The sequence below is a fragment of the Callorhinus ursinus genome, unplaced genomic scaffold (genome assembly GCF_003265705.2).
Source record: "Callorhinus ursinus isolate GAN/ISIS: 27379988/994484 unplaced genomic scaffold, GSC_fseal_2.0 scaffold3, whole genome shotgun sequence".
Classification (NCBI taxonomy): domain Eukaryota; kingdom Metazoa; phylum Chordata; class Mammalia; order Carnivora; family Otariidae; genus Callorhinus; species Callorhinus ursinus.
The window spans coordinates 2,649,086-2,665,732 of record NW_027397065.1 but is presented as its reverse complement, the minus strand read 5'-3'; the positions used below and the strand labels follow the sequence as shown (position 1 = coordinate 2,665,732).

Below are 16,647 nucleotides of genomic sequence, written 5' to 3'. Positions count from 1 at the left end.
AGGGCGCCTGGGTGTCTCAGTCAGTTAAGCATCTGCCTTCGGCTCAGATCCTGATCCTAGGATCCTGGGATCAAGCCCCAAGTTAGGCTCCCTGGGGAGCCTGTTTCTCCCTCTCCCTCTGCCATACCCCCTGCTTGTGTGCTCTCTCTATCTCTCAAATAGATAAAATCTTTAAAAAAAATAAAATTCATAATACTGAGGACAAAATGGAGAAACTCTGAGAATGCAAAGGGGAATAATTAAAAAAATGAAAATTATGAGTGAGAAAATAATATAAATAAGAAAAATCAGAAGCAAAGAAAGAGCCCGTCTTTGGATAACTGACCTTCTGTTGGGAGAAACCAAAAGAAGCAGAAGCAACATTTTAAACTATAAACAAGAATACCTTTTGACCATACCTCCATCCCCCAGTAACATGTCTACAGCTTGAATAGACCAAGACCCACTTGATTTCATCCAAAAGCAATAGAAGAGACTCTTACCAAGATAATATCCTGGTATGTGATGATGACAACTGTCATTAGTAGTGTTAATTTCAAAAATAAAGAGCAAACCTTGTAACTATCAGCCAGGTAGAGAGAAAAAACAAAACAAAACAAAACAAAAGAACTAGATTATTTGAGAAAGAGTGTTGAGAAAATTACATTCTTATGAAAAATTAAGTATGAACTTTTTGTCACATCATATATATCCATAAAGCCAAGATGGTTTAGATGTTGAAAGAAAACACAGAAGGAAAACCCATAGGAAATTATAGGAAAACATGTAGATCATATTTAACTGATTTAATTAATTAGACAGTTTTTTTAAGCATACAAAAATATGTAATCACAAAGGGAATGATCAGTAGATTTGAGTACAGGAAAATTTAAAACTTTTGTGTCAAATATAAAATTAAATGACATAGCAAATTAGGAAAAAATGCAATGAATATAACAGAAGCCAATATTGATGCTATATAAATACATAATTCTTAAAGCCAACAAGAAAATCTCTAATCCAATGACTAATAAAGAACATTAAGTAGACTGTATGTATATATTATTAGTGACACTGAACAATTAGAATATCAATTAAACATCACATCACAATTTATGTACATTAAATGTAAAAATGCCATTTTTTAAATTATCGAATGCAAAATTTTATAAAACGGGACTGGTGAGTATGTAGAGAAAAAATTATCATATACTGTAGATGCAAGTGTGTAATCTTTTTGGAGACAAAGGAAACAATGTATAGCACATTTTATGTGCTATCCAGGTCTTTTATGCCAATAAAGCAATAATTGCACCAACAAGCAAAGATATGAACATGGGAGGTCATTCTAGGTTTTTACTGATGAAAAAGAATTGGAAACAAATTAAAGGAATGTCATTAGGGGACTGGTTAAATAATTTTCATATTCATTCTTGTATCCATAATAGAGAATGTTACACAGCCATTATACATTATTGTTATTTATATGTAAAAATATCCATAGTAAGTGAAAAAAATGCAAGTTATAAAGTTTATTTTTATGGAGATATATGGGAATACAAACTATCTGCAAATATGAGTATCAAGAGATCAACAAGAATTAACTCCGGATAATAAAATTACAGAATTCCTTCTATCTATCTAAATCTAAATTTATCTAATTTAGGCTCTCCATGAGGAAAAACAGCAAGAGTAGGAGAGGCTTGTCCCTTCAGACTAACTAAGGTGTTCAGCCTAAATGTCTGCTGGGCATTGGTAACAGACGGGGCAGTGTTGATAGCTGAAGGTCAGAAAGAGAATTCCCACAACTGCCTAATAGACAGTGAGAGGCGAAGGGGAACGCTTGTGACTAGTGTGCTGGGCAGACATCAGGACTGTCCTCTCTCTGTTCAAGTAAAGGAAAATAAAACTAGATGATATAGGGCTTATTTTTTTAAGATGTAGAACAACAAAAGGACAGAAATTATTCTAAAGGTATGAAGAGAAACTATAAAAGTAGAAAATTTTCTACCGAAACAATGGTATATCTAATTTATCTAATATCTAAAATTGTCAGAATTCCTTCTATCTCTTTCACCACTTGAAATTTTCACAATGTTTATTATTTATCTTTAGAAAATGAATCTATTTTTCACATCTTTTGACCAAATAACCTTAATTCTATGAATTTATCCTATGTAAATGAGATATGTGGTCAAATGAAAGTACTAGGATTTTTTGAGAGTATTAATTTTAATAGAAACGAAATTGAGGATACAGGGAGGAGTAAATGTTTTATAGTTAATAATTGCAGCAAATCTTTAACATGGTGTGTTATGGCAAAAAAAAAAGTCTTAAAAATAGTTTATTGACATAGAGAATTACTGATGAAATACTAAGTGGAAAAAAGAATGAATTGACCTGCAAATGCAGACTAAAAGTGCAACCTACACCTGGTAACCAATCAAATGCCAAGTACAACAAATTTGTCTAAAACACCCATGTTTAGGATGAATAAAAAACATTGATTGTATCTGATAGTGAGAATTGTTTTCTACTCTTTCTGTATTCCTCAATTTTTCTTCATAGTATGTATTACTTTCATGAGAAAGGTTATTAAAATAAAATTATTAAACATAAATTGTGCATAGTTACCATGCTATCTCCCATCCTCAGTTAAAACATGCAGTTGAACAACTTGCATGATTCTAAATGAACTCTTAAAAAGTTAGCACTCATGAGCTGACAGCAATCACGGGGTGTAGCTCAGGCTGACCTGGAGCATTGTTCATGTTATAACTGCAGGTAATTGTTAAGTACAGAATTATCTCAATTTTGAATCCAGGGCAGATGATACCTAGATATTTGGAATGTCTACTCTATGCCAGGTGTCCTACAAAACATACTCCTGAATGATCACCTAAGCTTACAAAGCTTGTTTATGGCACCATACATGTGTTATATGTGGTTTTACATGCAAAAGGCATACTATATAAAACACCAATAAAACAGAAAAGCCCCTCTATCCTTTGAAAGGTTATTTTATAGTATAATTTTTTTGTATTAGTGCTCATAGCTGTAAAGTTCAATATGGAAAAAGTAATTGCTATATTAAATATTTAAAAATATTATTAGAAAGTTAAACTTCAGTAAAGGGAGGAGGAAAGCAATAATGAGTGGTGAAATGAATATACAGGATTTGGTATTTTAAGAATACTGAACCTGTAACCCTGGAGCTACTAGATAATATCAAATATAAGAGCTGGATAATATTTCATATTGAGTTGATCATATTAACTAGTTGGCCTACAAATACGCACTAAAAGTGTTACTAACATCTGATAACCAACAATATTGTTCAAATACCAAGTGCAGTGAATTACGTGCCTTACATGGACCTAGGATTACATACAATTATATTATGTAATGTTATGGTAAAAAATTCCTTATTGAAACCAAAATGTTGTCTAAACATCTTACCCATAATTTGATTTTTAAATGCTATATAATTAGCTCAAGGTTACTTCTGTTCAATGAGTTAATTTTACAAAGCTCTGTGAAGTTAGAAAATATGTCATTCAAAATAGCTTAATAAGACAGGCTAACTCTAGAGCATTTTAGACGCAGCCGTGTTGCATATTTCTGTGATAAATCTCTTTGGTCTTTTTTTTTTTTTCTTTTCACTTTTCTTGCGCACTATTTTATCTGTTTTCCTCACTCTTTTAAGAGCATCTCTGTGAAAATCAGCTGACTTTCCTAGTCTGCCCTTCCAGGGAGCCATCTGTCAGGGCATGATGCAGACATCTGAAATGTCATTTATCTTGACCTTTCTCAAACAGATGCTTTTAGTTGTTCTACAGTTTCCCTAAGTTAGACACTCTAAAAATAATTATGCTTCACTAAAACATTACAGGACATTTTACAGCAAAAGAGTTACATTCCCACATAACCCTCATGCAATACTTTTTTCTTTACTCACATATCATTTGAGCCTCTCTGTATATGCACCCCTCTTTTTTTACTCATATAATTAAAGGAAAATAAATCACTCACTGTAATTTGGAATCTAATTTCCTCTTTTAGCATTATTTTGGAGCCATTTCCCTGTTGTAATATAACCTTAATATTCAAATGGGGATGTGCAAAATTCCATAAAATTATATTATTTTTAGTAAGCCATTTCACCCATAAATGGGAATTTCAGTGCTTCAGATTTTCTCTACTCTAAGTAAAGATGAAATGACTATCTTTGTATACAACCTGAGAAGGTGACAAAATATACTGTGATCCAGAATTTGCTTCTAGGACAATCTGGCCACCCCATTTCCCTGATTCTATATTTATGTTTCTAATAACATGCTGAGACTGATAATAGATTATTCCCCCAGATTTATTTATTGTTTTATTCTTATCAAACTCTTATAATAAAGCCCTTACTATAGTCTATATGTTGTTTTACACACTTATTAAATATTAATTCATCTAATCCTCATAAAATCCAATGAAGATTATTATCTTCATTTTTCAGATGAGGAAATGGAGATGTGGGGTAGTCAAGTAGCCTGCCCAAGGGCATATAGCCAGTAAAGGCAGAGCCATTTTGGGAACCCAGACCACCCAGCTCTTGTACAATGGACTGCCTCTCACGATCAGAATATCGGAGAGGATTTTTAACTAGTTGCCCAGTAAAAACTGGTTGGCACCACTGTGACACTGTTTCCTCGACCAGCGATGTTACCCGATATAGAAAAATAAGAGAAAGACAGCTGAGAGTTTCTGCTATGGTACCTTGTGGCATCCTTAGCCATGGTTAGTTCTTGTCCATGAAACATACTTAGGAAGTAGTTTTAGCTCAATCCAGCATACCTTTATTGAGGGACTGTTATATGTAAGGCACATTTAATACAGATGCAGACATGAAGTGCAGTGCAGTAAGCCAAACGTCTACCCATCCGCCAGCTCAGTGCCCTAAATAATCTGCTGTATTCGGGCCAAACCTTGGGAGGTGAGGGTCTATCTAAAACAGCTGAAGACATTTTGTCCAGCATGTTTGCAGTACAACTTTAACTCAGAAGATCTATGAGAAGGCAAAGTACTTCTGGGCCAATGGTAAGCATAGATCCAGAAGAATGAGCTTTTCTGGGATCATCCTGAATATGAGAGTGACATGTCTGTGAGTGTGTCCCAGACTGAGATTTCTACATGTCCTGTTGCAGAACTTTCGTGTTAAGTGTGGGATGCTGATTATTTTTACACTAAAAGAGGTTTGCTTAGGCTTGGTATTCTAAGTTTAATGTAGCAAATTTTAGGACAAAATCCAGCTTGAAACAGATTGCTGACTATTTAAGTAGAGAAGTTGACTTAACTGGAACAAAAAAGAAAAACATTTCTAGTTAAAAAAAAAAAAAGCTGGAGAAGGGGAGCAGTTAGAGTGGGAGAAAAACATATCTGTTAGAAAGAGCCAAGACACACAACTTAAGGGGAAAACATCTCCACCCAGCAGGAAACCCAGCTGACTTTAAGAAATACCACAGAAAAAGAGATATGCTATAAGACTCTTCATTGCATCATCTTAGCTAAAGACTCATAGATATGTTTAGGGACCAAAGGATACAGCCTTAGAAGTGTTCATATTCTTGGTGACAGTTTGAGTTTCTGTGCATTTATAGCATTGATGGTAATGCAGTGACTCAGAATACTGTAAGGTTTTTTTGCCCATTAATTGAGTGTCAGCAACATTAAGAGCATTTTGAAGAGCAGCGGCTATGCCTAGGTGTCTCTGCACAATTATATTTGGATTTAGGACAACAAAAGCAATCCATACTTTTAACTCTGGACAGGGGAAGAACAGAGACGAAATTCATGTTAAAACACAGGGCTCTTCTAATATTGTAAAGCCAGGATTGGTTTGGATTGGGGCTTAGAGTTCCTGTAAGTTTGATGAGTATGATGAGGAAGCTTTGAGATTCTTCAGAAATTTCTGAAATTGTCCCAAAGAACGGAAAGAAATCACTGAGTGAGAATTTATATGTATGGTGGAACTTTGAATCAGAAAGGTGGATTTGAATCTAGGATCCTCCCTTTACTCACTATTTATCTTTGGATCACACATCATGCTGTATTAGGCATCTGTTTCCTCATCTCAAAGCTATGGTACAGGGCTGTTGAGAGGATTCAGTGAGGACATAAGAAAGCACTCAGTATAGTGTGTATGGTGTAGCAACAGTTTCCTTCCCAGGTATCATAATTCTGCCATCTTGCCTTGCTGTGGGACAGATAAGATATTTTAGATGATATAATACATGTTTGGGAAATAGCAAAAACAAAAGTATTTTAGAGTGTTTGATAAGCTTTCTAAAATGTTTTAATAAAGCATTAAAGGTAGTTTTCTGTCTTAATCCATTGCCCAGTTTGAGTCTAATGTCTTTAATTAAGGAATGTTCCAAACGGTGTTGAAAAGCCCCAATGACTTTTTAAGGAAATATCCCTAGGCTGTGAAACATTGGGAATTTTTTCATATCTTTATTGAAGAGCATCTAAATACAGTCATTAAATATGGTCTATTCAACACTGTCTTTTCATTCATGTACTGTATCTGACCCATGACTGTCTATTTGTGGCTACATATATCACACAGGATGGAGAACCTGAAATAGAAACAAAAGGACATAGTGGTTGAAAGCCACCAAGGTCACACATGGGATCATGACAGCGAAAGATGATAAGATCAAGGATGTAAGCAGGGCAGTTAGTCATAGGAAGTAGGAGGAAGTAGGTGGCTATTGTGGAAGGAGAGAGGAAGCTGTAGATCAAGGAACATCAATAAACCTAAAGGTAAAGGTCTTATAAGAATTATCCACAAGGAAAACAAAGATTCCTATAATTTTTTAAAATTCGCATCCTAAGAAGAAAAGCTTCATGAATTAGAGAACAAAGAAGAATTATACTAAATTATTCAGTGTTATGTACTCTTTTTTCATAAATATCAATCCTATCTTTTGCATTTCAATTACATCTTGATTAATTTAATGCTTACCAGGTCACCATGGGTCTCATAGTTTTATAAGTACATATTTTGTAGGAACAAACACATTATGAGCACAGATCCCACAAGTCATGGATGCATACTTTAATCCTTCTTCATTTTTGAAGAATGCCTGACTTCCTCCTCAACATTTTTAGGATTGTAATTTTCTGAAAGAGATTTTCGTTGGACAATGATTACTATTACTCAATTACATTTTCCTGAGCTGGTTAAAATTCATGGAAATAGTGTTGGCTTTTTATTTAATGTTTAACTGTGATACATAAAATATCATTTTTATTCCTAATGTGTTCACAACTATAGTTTTATTTTTATTATTATTGAATTGACCAGTAAAATCAGCAAATTGAATTATAAGCACTAGCTCTGGAAGATAATAATCATTTCAAGAAGGCCAGACTTGCCAGCTCTGTACTATCTTAGTTGCACAAAAGTGCACAGGTAGATGTATCAGTTTAATATAAAATTAATTGGTAGACTGAAATGACCATCACTTTATTTTAAAATGATCAAAATAGTTATTCAGGTTTTTGACTAAATTTATCCAGTGGCAAAATCAAAGTTATGAGCCAATAATAGCTCAGTCATCAGTTTCAAAATTCAAATAATCAGTATATTTTTGGCTTTAGCATGTATGTTACTTAATCTCCTGAATTCAAGAGACTTGCAAGTTTATAATGGACTCTATCGTGGCATTTAAATTATATCTTTTCCTTTTTTTAGGTGGACCTTCTGGTCCCTACCAAAGTAACTGGCATCATTACACAAGGAGCTAAAGATTTTGGTCACGTACAGTTCGTAGGCTCCTACAAACTAGCTTACAGCAATGATGGAGAACACTGGACTGTATACCAGGATGAAAAGCAAAAAAAAGATAAGGTAAGTGATGTGAGTGGTTTAGAACAGGCAGAAATGGAGGACCAAACTGAATCCAATTTTGATTGAATGAACTACTTATACATAGGTATTAAAATTAATGGCTATATACAACTGAAGAATGTATGTTAAATAAAAAGCTTTAACATTTTCCATATTATCAATTATCCGAGATCCACCTAAGTAAAATTTGCTTATATTCTATAGAAACTTGAATAATTTATCATAAAACACATGTAAATAGTTATTGTTTGAATACTTACCACTATTAATTTTACTTTTTTAAAAGATTTTATGTATTTATTTAATTTTAGAAAGAGAGAGCACACACGCATGGGAGTGGGGTAAGGAGAAGAGGGTGAGGGAGAGGGAGAGGGAGAGGATCTCAAGCTGACTCCTGGCTGACTGTGGAGCCCAACACGGGGCTTGATCTCATGACCCTGAGATCATGACTGAGTTGAAACCAAGTCGAACACTCAACCAACTGAGCTACCCACGTGCCCCTAATTTTACTATTAAAAACATTACTGTTATTAGAAAAAATGTTCTTTGGCAAAAAATATTTCAAAAATTAACTAAAAGATATTTTAATTATGTATTTCTTTGATTATTTTGACAATTAGGATTTTTAGAAAGGGACAAATTTTAACTATTATACTAGTTTATCAAAATTAAAACATAGGCTGTTTCTCTGCCCAGTTTCCTTGATTGCATTTTAATTCATGGATTTATTCCATTATTTGACCTGTGTAACTGTTTTAATATAATAATAGGTATACATATATACATATATATATAATTGCACCATACAATTCTACACATATTATATCTAATTGTTTTTCTAAAAGTTCTTACATTTTAAACATCTTTCCATAATATCTCCTGGTCCAAATTTCTATAGGGCCCCAGAAAATGAAAGTGCTCAGGCTTCCATATCAATAACTAATTCATTCAGATGTTAAAATGTAGTCTCAGTTGGACCAATGAAATTGAAACTCATTCATTGCTTAGAGTGTTTGTGCAAAGAACTCTAACTTTCTAAAGACATAATGGAAACAAATATCTTAGTTCAAGGATTTGGGGGAAAATATAATATGTTAAGTATTTCTGAGTTAATAATGACTTTATCCATTTTATGTAGCCCTTTCATTCCCTTATTCTTATCATATTATTAACCAGTAGAAAGTTAAGAAAATTATTTTTTTTAAGATTTTATTAATTTGAGAGAGAGAGAGAGAGAGAAAGAGAGTATGAGCGGGGGGAGAGGCAAAGCGAGAAACAGACTCCCCACTGAGCTGGGAGCCCAACATGGGACTCAATCCCAGGACCCTGAGATTATGACCTGAGCCAAAGGCAGACGCTTAACTGACTGAGCCATCCAAACACCCCAGGAATATCTTTTTCAAATATCCAAGCAGAGAATTTATAGATTTTCCCAGCAATACTAAGCCTGGAATGGCTATTCCAGTGAGTCAACACAGTCTGAATTCAGTTCACATAAAATTCACTTTAGGGGAGACGTATTTTTAGGTTTAGATTATAAAATCCACCCTATTTACCTTTTAACATCTCAGGACACACTCATTTAACATCTCAGGATACATTCATTTAACATCTCAGAACATACACACACACACACACACACACACACACACTATATTTTAACATCTCAGAAATTGTTGTATCTTACAATGTCACAATTAAATTGGGAGCATTTAATATTTTCTAGAAGAACCTAAAATAATGGCATGTTTTCTAATCAATAGCATCTTAGACTGAAAGGATATAGGGTTTTTTGTAAAACTGTCTTCAAATGTATTTGTGAGCTGTAAACAGATATCTGCCATGATTTATGGCTAATAACTGTTTCAGTTTCTACCTTTTACTTTTTTACAGTAGGCATTCTGATGCATAGAGAATGAAAATATATTCCATAAAATGAAGCTTTTTAAACTTCATAAATTATATAGCTCTTGAAATTAATTTTAAGATAGATAAATATTCTCATTCATTATCCATGTGTAATATTCACTAAAAAGCACATCTCTAGGGGCACCTGGGTTGCTCAGTCAGTTGAACGTCCAGCTCTTAGTTTCCACTCAGGTCATGATCTCAGGGTCGTGGAATTGAGCCCTACAAGGGGCTACTTACTCAATGGGGAGTCTGCTTGAAATTCTCTCCCTCTCCCTCTGCCCCTCATCCCTGCTCTCTCTCTCCTTCTCTAAAATAAATGAACAATTTTTTTTAAAAAAGCATATCTGTAATAGCAAAATCCTTATATAGATTGATTTAGGAAAGAAGTATAAAGAAAAATATGATTAAATTGTACTGATGAAATACTTTTTTGTCTCCATTTGCATTAAGCATGTGATTTCATGATTCTATGTGAATATTTTTTTTAATTTTTCCCTTAGTAATAGATGATGCATTTGCATATTAGTGCATTTCATTTCATTATCTTTGTCTGAAATGTATGTAAAATTTTTGTCAAGTTGACCAAGATTTTCTATATCCTTACTGATTTTCTACTTGTACTAGCAATTATGGAGAAAGCAATGTGCAAATCTCCAACTATAGTTGTGGTGTTCCTGATTTTTTCTTGCAGTTATATCACTGTTTGTTTGATGTATTTTGAAGCTCTGTTGAAAGATGCATGATCAGTTAGGACTGTAATGTCCACTTGATCAAACAGCTCCTTTATGAATAGAAAATGACCTTCTTTATCCCTGGAAATATTTTTTGATCTGGAATCTGCTTTGCTGATATTAGTAGAGGTACTTCAGCTTTCTTTTTATTTATGCTATGTTGGTGTGTGTTTTTTCATCCTTTTGCTTTTAACCCATTTGTACCTTATATTTGAAATGCATTTCTTCTGTGCAGCATAAAGTTGAGTCTCTTTTTTTTTCCCAATCCTGCCATCTCTGCTCTTTAATCAGAGAATTTAAACCATTTATATTTGATATGAATATTGATTATAATTGGGTTTAAATCTGTCATATTTCTGTTTATTTTCCTACTTGTTGCATCTTTTCCATTTTTTTTCTATTTTTCTGTCTTCTTTTGGATTAATAGAATTTTTTAATGATTCCAGTCAGGGTTTTTTCATTGTTGACTTACTTGCTATAACTTTATTTTTTATTACTGCAGTGATTTCTGTAAGATTTGTAGCATACATTTTAAACTTACTAGTCTACCTTCAAATTAATGCAGAACCCCAGAAACCTACCTCTAGAAGCACAAAATAGATCTTATAAATGCATGTTCTTAGGAGCCACATTTATTATAACATTTGATTTTGACATTCCCCAAATACATCTTACCATAAAGAAAGAAATAGGCTCCCACTAGGCAAGTTCGTCAACTATGAGAGTAAATTGATACCCAGTGAAAAGGATGTAGGCCGGAATTCTTATGTGAGACAATAAATCAGCTTCATCTATCCAATATAAAAATTTCTGAAGAATTAAACCATTTTAATGTTATATATATGACAATCAGCTAAACCCAGACCATGTAACTGGTAGTTTTAAAATTAAATTTAGCCAATTTGTTTATGGTATTATAACTAATTCAGTATGATGAAGATAAGCCTTAGATAAGTTTACTATTTGTTACTGAAGAAAACAACAAACTCCAATAAACTGTACATAAGAATACAGCAACTACAATTACAATAAAGAAATACTTTATAAGAAGTAAGAGCAAAAGTTCTTTGAACTCTTGGAAATAGAGGCATTATATACACATATATATAATACACACAGAATATATATATATATATAATACACACACATATTTGTATGTATATATATTCCAAAGTATACATATATCACTCATAATATATATGTGTGTATATATATATACATATATATACAAATAATTGTGCTTTATTATTATTATTACTATTTGTACTAGGTATTTTACCTATAATTTTATATCTTCTTCCTAAGTGTGCTCTTCTTCTTTACAGAAGGCTTCCACAACTTAGTAATTAATTTTTCTGAATAAGCCATTTCCTATTGATTCCTAATATTATTTGTGTCTCGCTTTCCATGGTTACTTTCCATAAGGGAAAAAGTCTTCAGTATTTACAAATGCAAATTCAACTACAAACTTTCATCCACACAAATATTATAAATGAATTGAATGTTTCAGGGCAAAGCATGTGCTTGTGAAATGTTTTATGTATGTACATTTCAAAAGGAAATATTTACAAACAAAATTTTTTGATTTCTTTTTTGTATCTTTACGTTTTTACCGATTGCTTGCTCTAATTAGATTTTAGGGCTGTAGGTGTGGATGTCTGCTATAGATCCAAAACAAGATTACTTCAGAAAAACAATTTCAAAATAAGCAATTTTCTAGGTTTACCACAGTGGTGTAAATGAAATACTAAAAAGGTATGAATGCTGAATTTAAAAAAAAAAATGTATGAATGCCCTTTCTGTTTCTCATAACTGACTAAGCCTCAGGAAAGCAATGCCAAGGAAAAAGCGTATATGTACATAGGCATGTCTAAATGTACGTGTCAGTGTATATGTATGTATGTGTGTGTGTGTGTGTGTGTGTGTTTATGCCAAAAGTCAATTAAAGACAAATTCCTGTTCTCTTCATTGAAATGTCAGTTTCTCACTATCTTCCCAGAGCCTTTATAAGAATTGCAATTTACTTTAACATTTTATTTTTTGACAAAATTCCACATTATGTCTTTCATGATGGAGCATGTGATGATACTGTCTCCTCACAATCTCTACATTCTTATTTTTCTCTTTCTTGTCTACAATATTTTCTAACATTTAACTAACTTTTATATTTCTCTACACCATGGATTCAGATACATTTTTTATTTGAAAGTCAAATGTTCCTTTGCTCTCATGAGAGTGACATTTGTTTTATACTCTTGGAGCTGTTTTTTACTGCAGTTAGGAGGAAAATTGCAAAATTTGACAGACACTTCCAGTATTTAATTTTTAAGGTTATAAGCCAAAGTAAAACAATAATAAATTTCAGGAAGTGTTCTTATATGGAAAAATTAGAAATGAAAATGGATTTTCTCATCCAATATATTAGTCATAATGTCATGGTGTTTAAATAAACCTGAATTCACACCATGGGGGCTTTCTTCTTGGGAAAAAAAAAAAAAAGAAGCTGGTAATATTCTGCCTCCCTCCCTGAAATTGTCCAGGTTTTTAAAAGTATAAATCAAAACTTTGCAGCTTCACCCTGGATTTTCTATAAAAGAAAATCCAAAAGTCTGTTTCCAGTAAGATGTTATTGGTCCTTATAAATAAATAAATAAATAAATAAATAAATAAATAAATAAATAAATAAATAAATAAAGGATTTTATTGGTCCTTAAAGATGCCACATACTCATCAAGAACAATCCTGCAACATCTTGGTGAACTCTCTTAATTTAGTGGTTACCAAAATTGCCTGATCATGACACTCGTAGGGGAGCTTGTTAAAAAATACACATTTCTGGGCCCTGCCTCTGACTCTCAGAGGGATGAGCTGGGAATCTAAATGTTTACAGAGGCTCCAGCTAATTTGAATAAATGTTTACAGAATCCCCAGCTAATTTGAATAATGAGCACGTGTGGGAAAGATGACTCTAATTGGCACCAAATTTAAGTTTTTGAAACTGTGTAGTTTGTATTTTTCTAGTCAGAATGGAATGTATTATATTATAATTCTTTAGGACTGGCTGGCCTCTAATTTGTCAGTGGTGCAAGTCAGTATGAATCAATGTCTCAAGTGTAAGTTTAGATTTTAATGTTTGCCAGTTGTCTCACAAACACCAGCAAGTAAGCATGTATTAGCTTTAAACAAATTTTAAATTTAAATAATAGATTTATGTAGTTAGGAACACATATTAGGTGGGAAAACATCTAGAAGGATGTGACATTTATATTCATTCAATCATGTATTATTCTGAAGGCAGTTATTGTCTACTCTGTTTTGGATGTATTGGGGGTTAACCTGAATATGACAGCAGGTCAACAAAGAAATCCCAGCCTAATAAGGAACTCAAGAATGGTGGAAAAAGTTTGATTCAGTCAGCTTATTTTGAAGACTCAAAATATAACCTACCAAGTGTATCATTTGATAAAATAACTGTAGGAAATAAGTAACACAAGCTTAGAGCTATCTAAGAACAATAATAATAATATTAAATTATGCTCATTTCATAAAAGTCTATGACTCTGCAATAGGAAAAAAAAAAAAGAGTTCCTGATTCTTCTCTATTTTCTTTTCTCAACGTTGATGTGAAAAAGAAAAAAGTAGCAATGTCACCAGTCCTTATTAGCAAAGCCTTCATAATCTGCATTGGTGGATATATTCAAATTAATCAGTAATTACAGATGCTGCAGGGTATTCTTTCATTCCTGCTGAAGCTGGCGCTCTCAGGTAGCTGAAATTAAATTTGAATATTTAAATCCTTGGAAGTCCAGCTCATCTGTGAGGCAGAGGTCAGATGAGATGTCAATTCAGGAATCAGAGCCATGCTGCTCTTTTGAAATTTGACCTGGCTGAGAAAATTTGGAACCTGCAGAATCCCCTGGGAGGTAAAATAAATGGAATCCCCAGTGGCATTTGGTGAGAAGGATTCTAGCAGGAGGAAGTGAAAGAGGATGAGCGAGTCTTTCAGGGTGGAGCAGCCACATGTTTCTGAGCTGCAGGATCAAGGACGGGGTGTCTCCATCTTGCATGGAGACCATTAGTCTCAACCACTCAGAGCCTTGTTACTATTTTCAAATAAGGCAGGGAGGGAAAGAAAAGACGCTGCTTTTCTGAAAGCAGTTTCCCAACAACTAATCAACTCTACACAAAGCGTTCAGATTCAAAAATAGCAAATGAGTTGTGCCCCTACATGACAGAGATTTATATGTAGTCACTGTAGTATCCTTACTTAGGTATTTGGTGAGTCACTTAATTGGAACTAGGTTAAGGAAACAATGCTACAGTTTCAGCATTGTCTAAAAATAAGGACAGTGTTATTTAAATAAACACCATCTGGTATCAACTGTTATTTAGAATTTTATCTGTTTTTTTCCTTATCATAATTCAATATTATGGGACCTGGCTGGGATATGTTTGGGTATGAAGAATACACAATCACCTGTATTCACATAAATGTGGATGTTGTTAGATTTTCAAACTCAGGACACCACCTGAGAATGTTTCTGTTTTGGCGGAATGTAAAGTTCAATGATGAGCGCACCATTTTTAATTTTAAATTATATTAAAAAGCCCTGCCCAGGAGCCGATAGAGAGAGATAATAGTTAATGTCATCATTCCACTTTTAATGCAAAATAAAAAACAAAACAACAACAACAAAAAAAACGCGTTGAGCTAAGAAATTAAAAGAAAGAAAACAGCAGTCTTAGGGCCTGATGTGCTCATCAAGACTGAATGAAGGTTGATAACATGCAGAGACAAAATATTTAGTAAAAACATGTAAATAAAGACATTCCATTATTGCCATAATCTATATATACCCCAACTAAAAAGTTCAGGGAAATCCTGTAATTCCTTATGTACCTTTTTATAATTCATGCTTTTGACAAAAATAGAATGGAGTCCCTCTAAATTTTACTAAGGCCTCTGACCAAGAAGGCCATATCTCAAGAACTAACCCAGTAGAGAAGAATTGATTTATCAAAGTGAAAATCATTTTCAGACTTAGATCTGCCCACTGGAATGGGAAAAAACAAGTCCACTGAACACATTTAAATTCAGAAAGCAGCCCATTTCACCAGTGACAGGTGTGGTAGCTGTTGTTAAGGTGCACAGAGAACAACATGATGTGGCCTCACCAATCAGAATTAGTTGTGAGATGGGGACTGGGGGTCAGAAACAAGGCAGAAGACTGGATGCAAATCCAGATGCAAATAGACAAGGGCAGAGGTCAGCTACAGGGAGGACTGCATTTCCATTTCCATGTTTAACATGAACTCCAAGTGTCCTGCCTACCCAAAGATGTTTGTTCCTGAATAGAGGGTTAATGGTTTATGATGAGGAAAGGAGGGAGGGCCAGGAAATGGGGCTTTTGGGATGGAGGTGAGCAGGAAGAGGGTTAGTAACTTAAGTAATTACAACTGTAGAATCCAGTAACTAGCTAAATGCTGGAGATAAAAGACAAACTAGAATGATAGACTAGCCGCAGGAACAGTCAGAAGCTCTTGGTCTTAAGGAGCTCATTAAGAAGTCATTCAGTTTATTTGGAGACAGCAAGAGAAAGCTGATTGTCTTTCTTCAAGGATCAATTTTGAAGTTGCAAAAAAAAAAAAATTCTTTGTACATTATTTCACATTCTGTAATATTAAAGACAAGCAATGAAAATAGATGGTTCATTTTGACCATTGAAGCCTTTACATTTCTTAGATGGCGTTTGGATTTTTTGATCTTCTTCATTGAAAAGAAAAAACAAAAGCAGAGTGCTGGTCTAAGGACCTATACCATAAGGTAGTAGAAAAAAAAAAAACAAGTAAATATTAGGCACAAAATCCATAAAACTCACCAATTTGGAAGTGGGTTGGGAGCAAGGAGGAAGAAAATACCCTGCTGCTATGACTCCTATTTAGAGACAGATAATATCCCAGTGCAGAGGCTACGAAACATTATTCACAGTAAGATAGAAGTTTAAAGTGTTAAATAACAAAAATGCAACCAAGTAAATTTGAAGATCTAATTGGCTTTATTAAATGACTCAAGATTAGGCGGCACCCCTTCTAGCAAGTAGAGGGAGCTCAGAGGAATTGTAC

General features: G+C 33.6%; 1 protein-coding gene across 2 annotated transcripts in view; it reads left to right on the top strand.

The window, feature by feature from the left end:
- The window catches only part of EDIL3 (EGF like repeats and discoidin domains 3), a 415,090-nt gene that overhangs the window by 383,002 nt on the left and 15,441 nt on the right, over positions 1-16,647 (top strand). For both annotated transcript variants that reach the window (XM_073887730.1, XM_025866595.2), the window contains one exon: positions 7,727-7,882. In XM_073887730.1, coding sequence (XP_073743831.1) covers positions 7,727-7,882 — 156 coding nt within the window. The remainder of the gene's footprint in view (positions 1-7,726; positions 7,883-16,647) is intronic.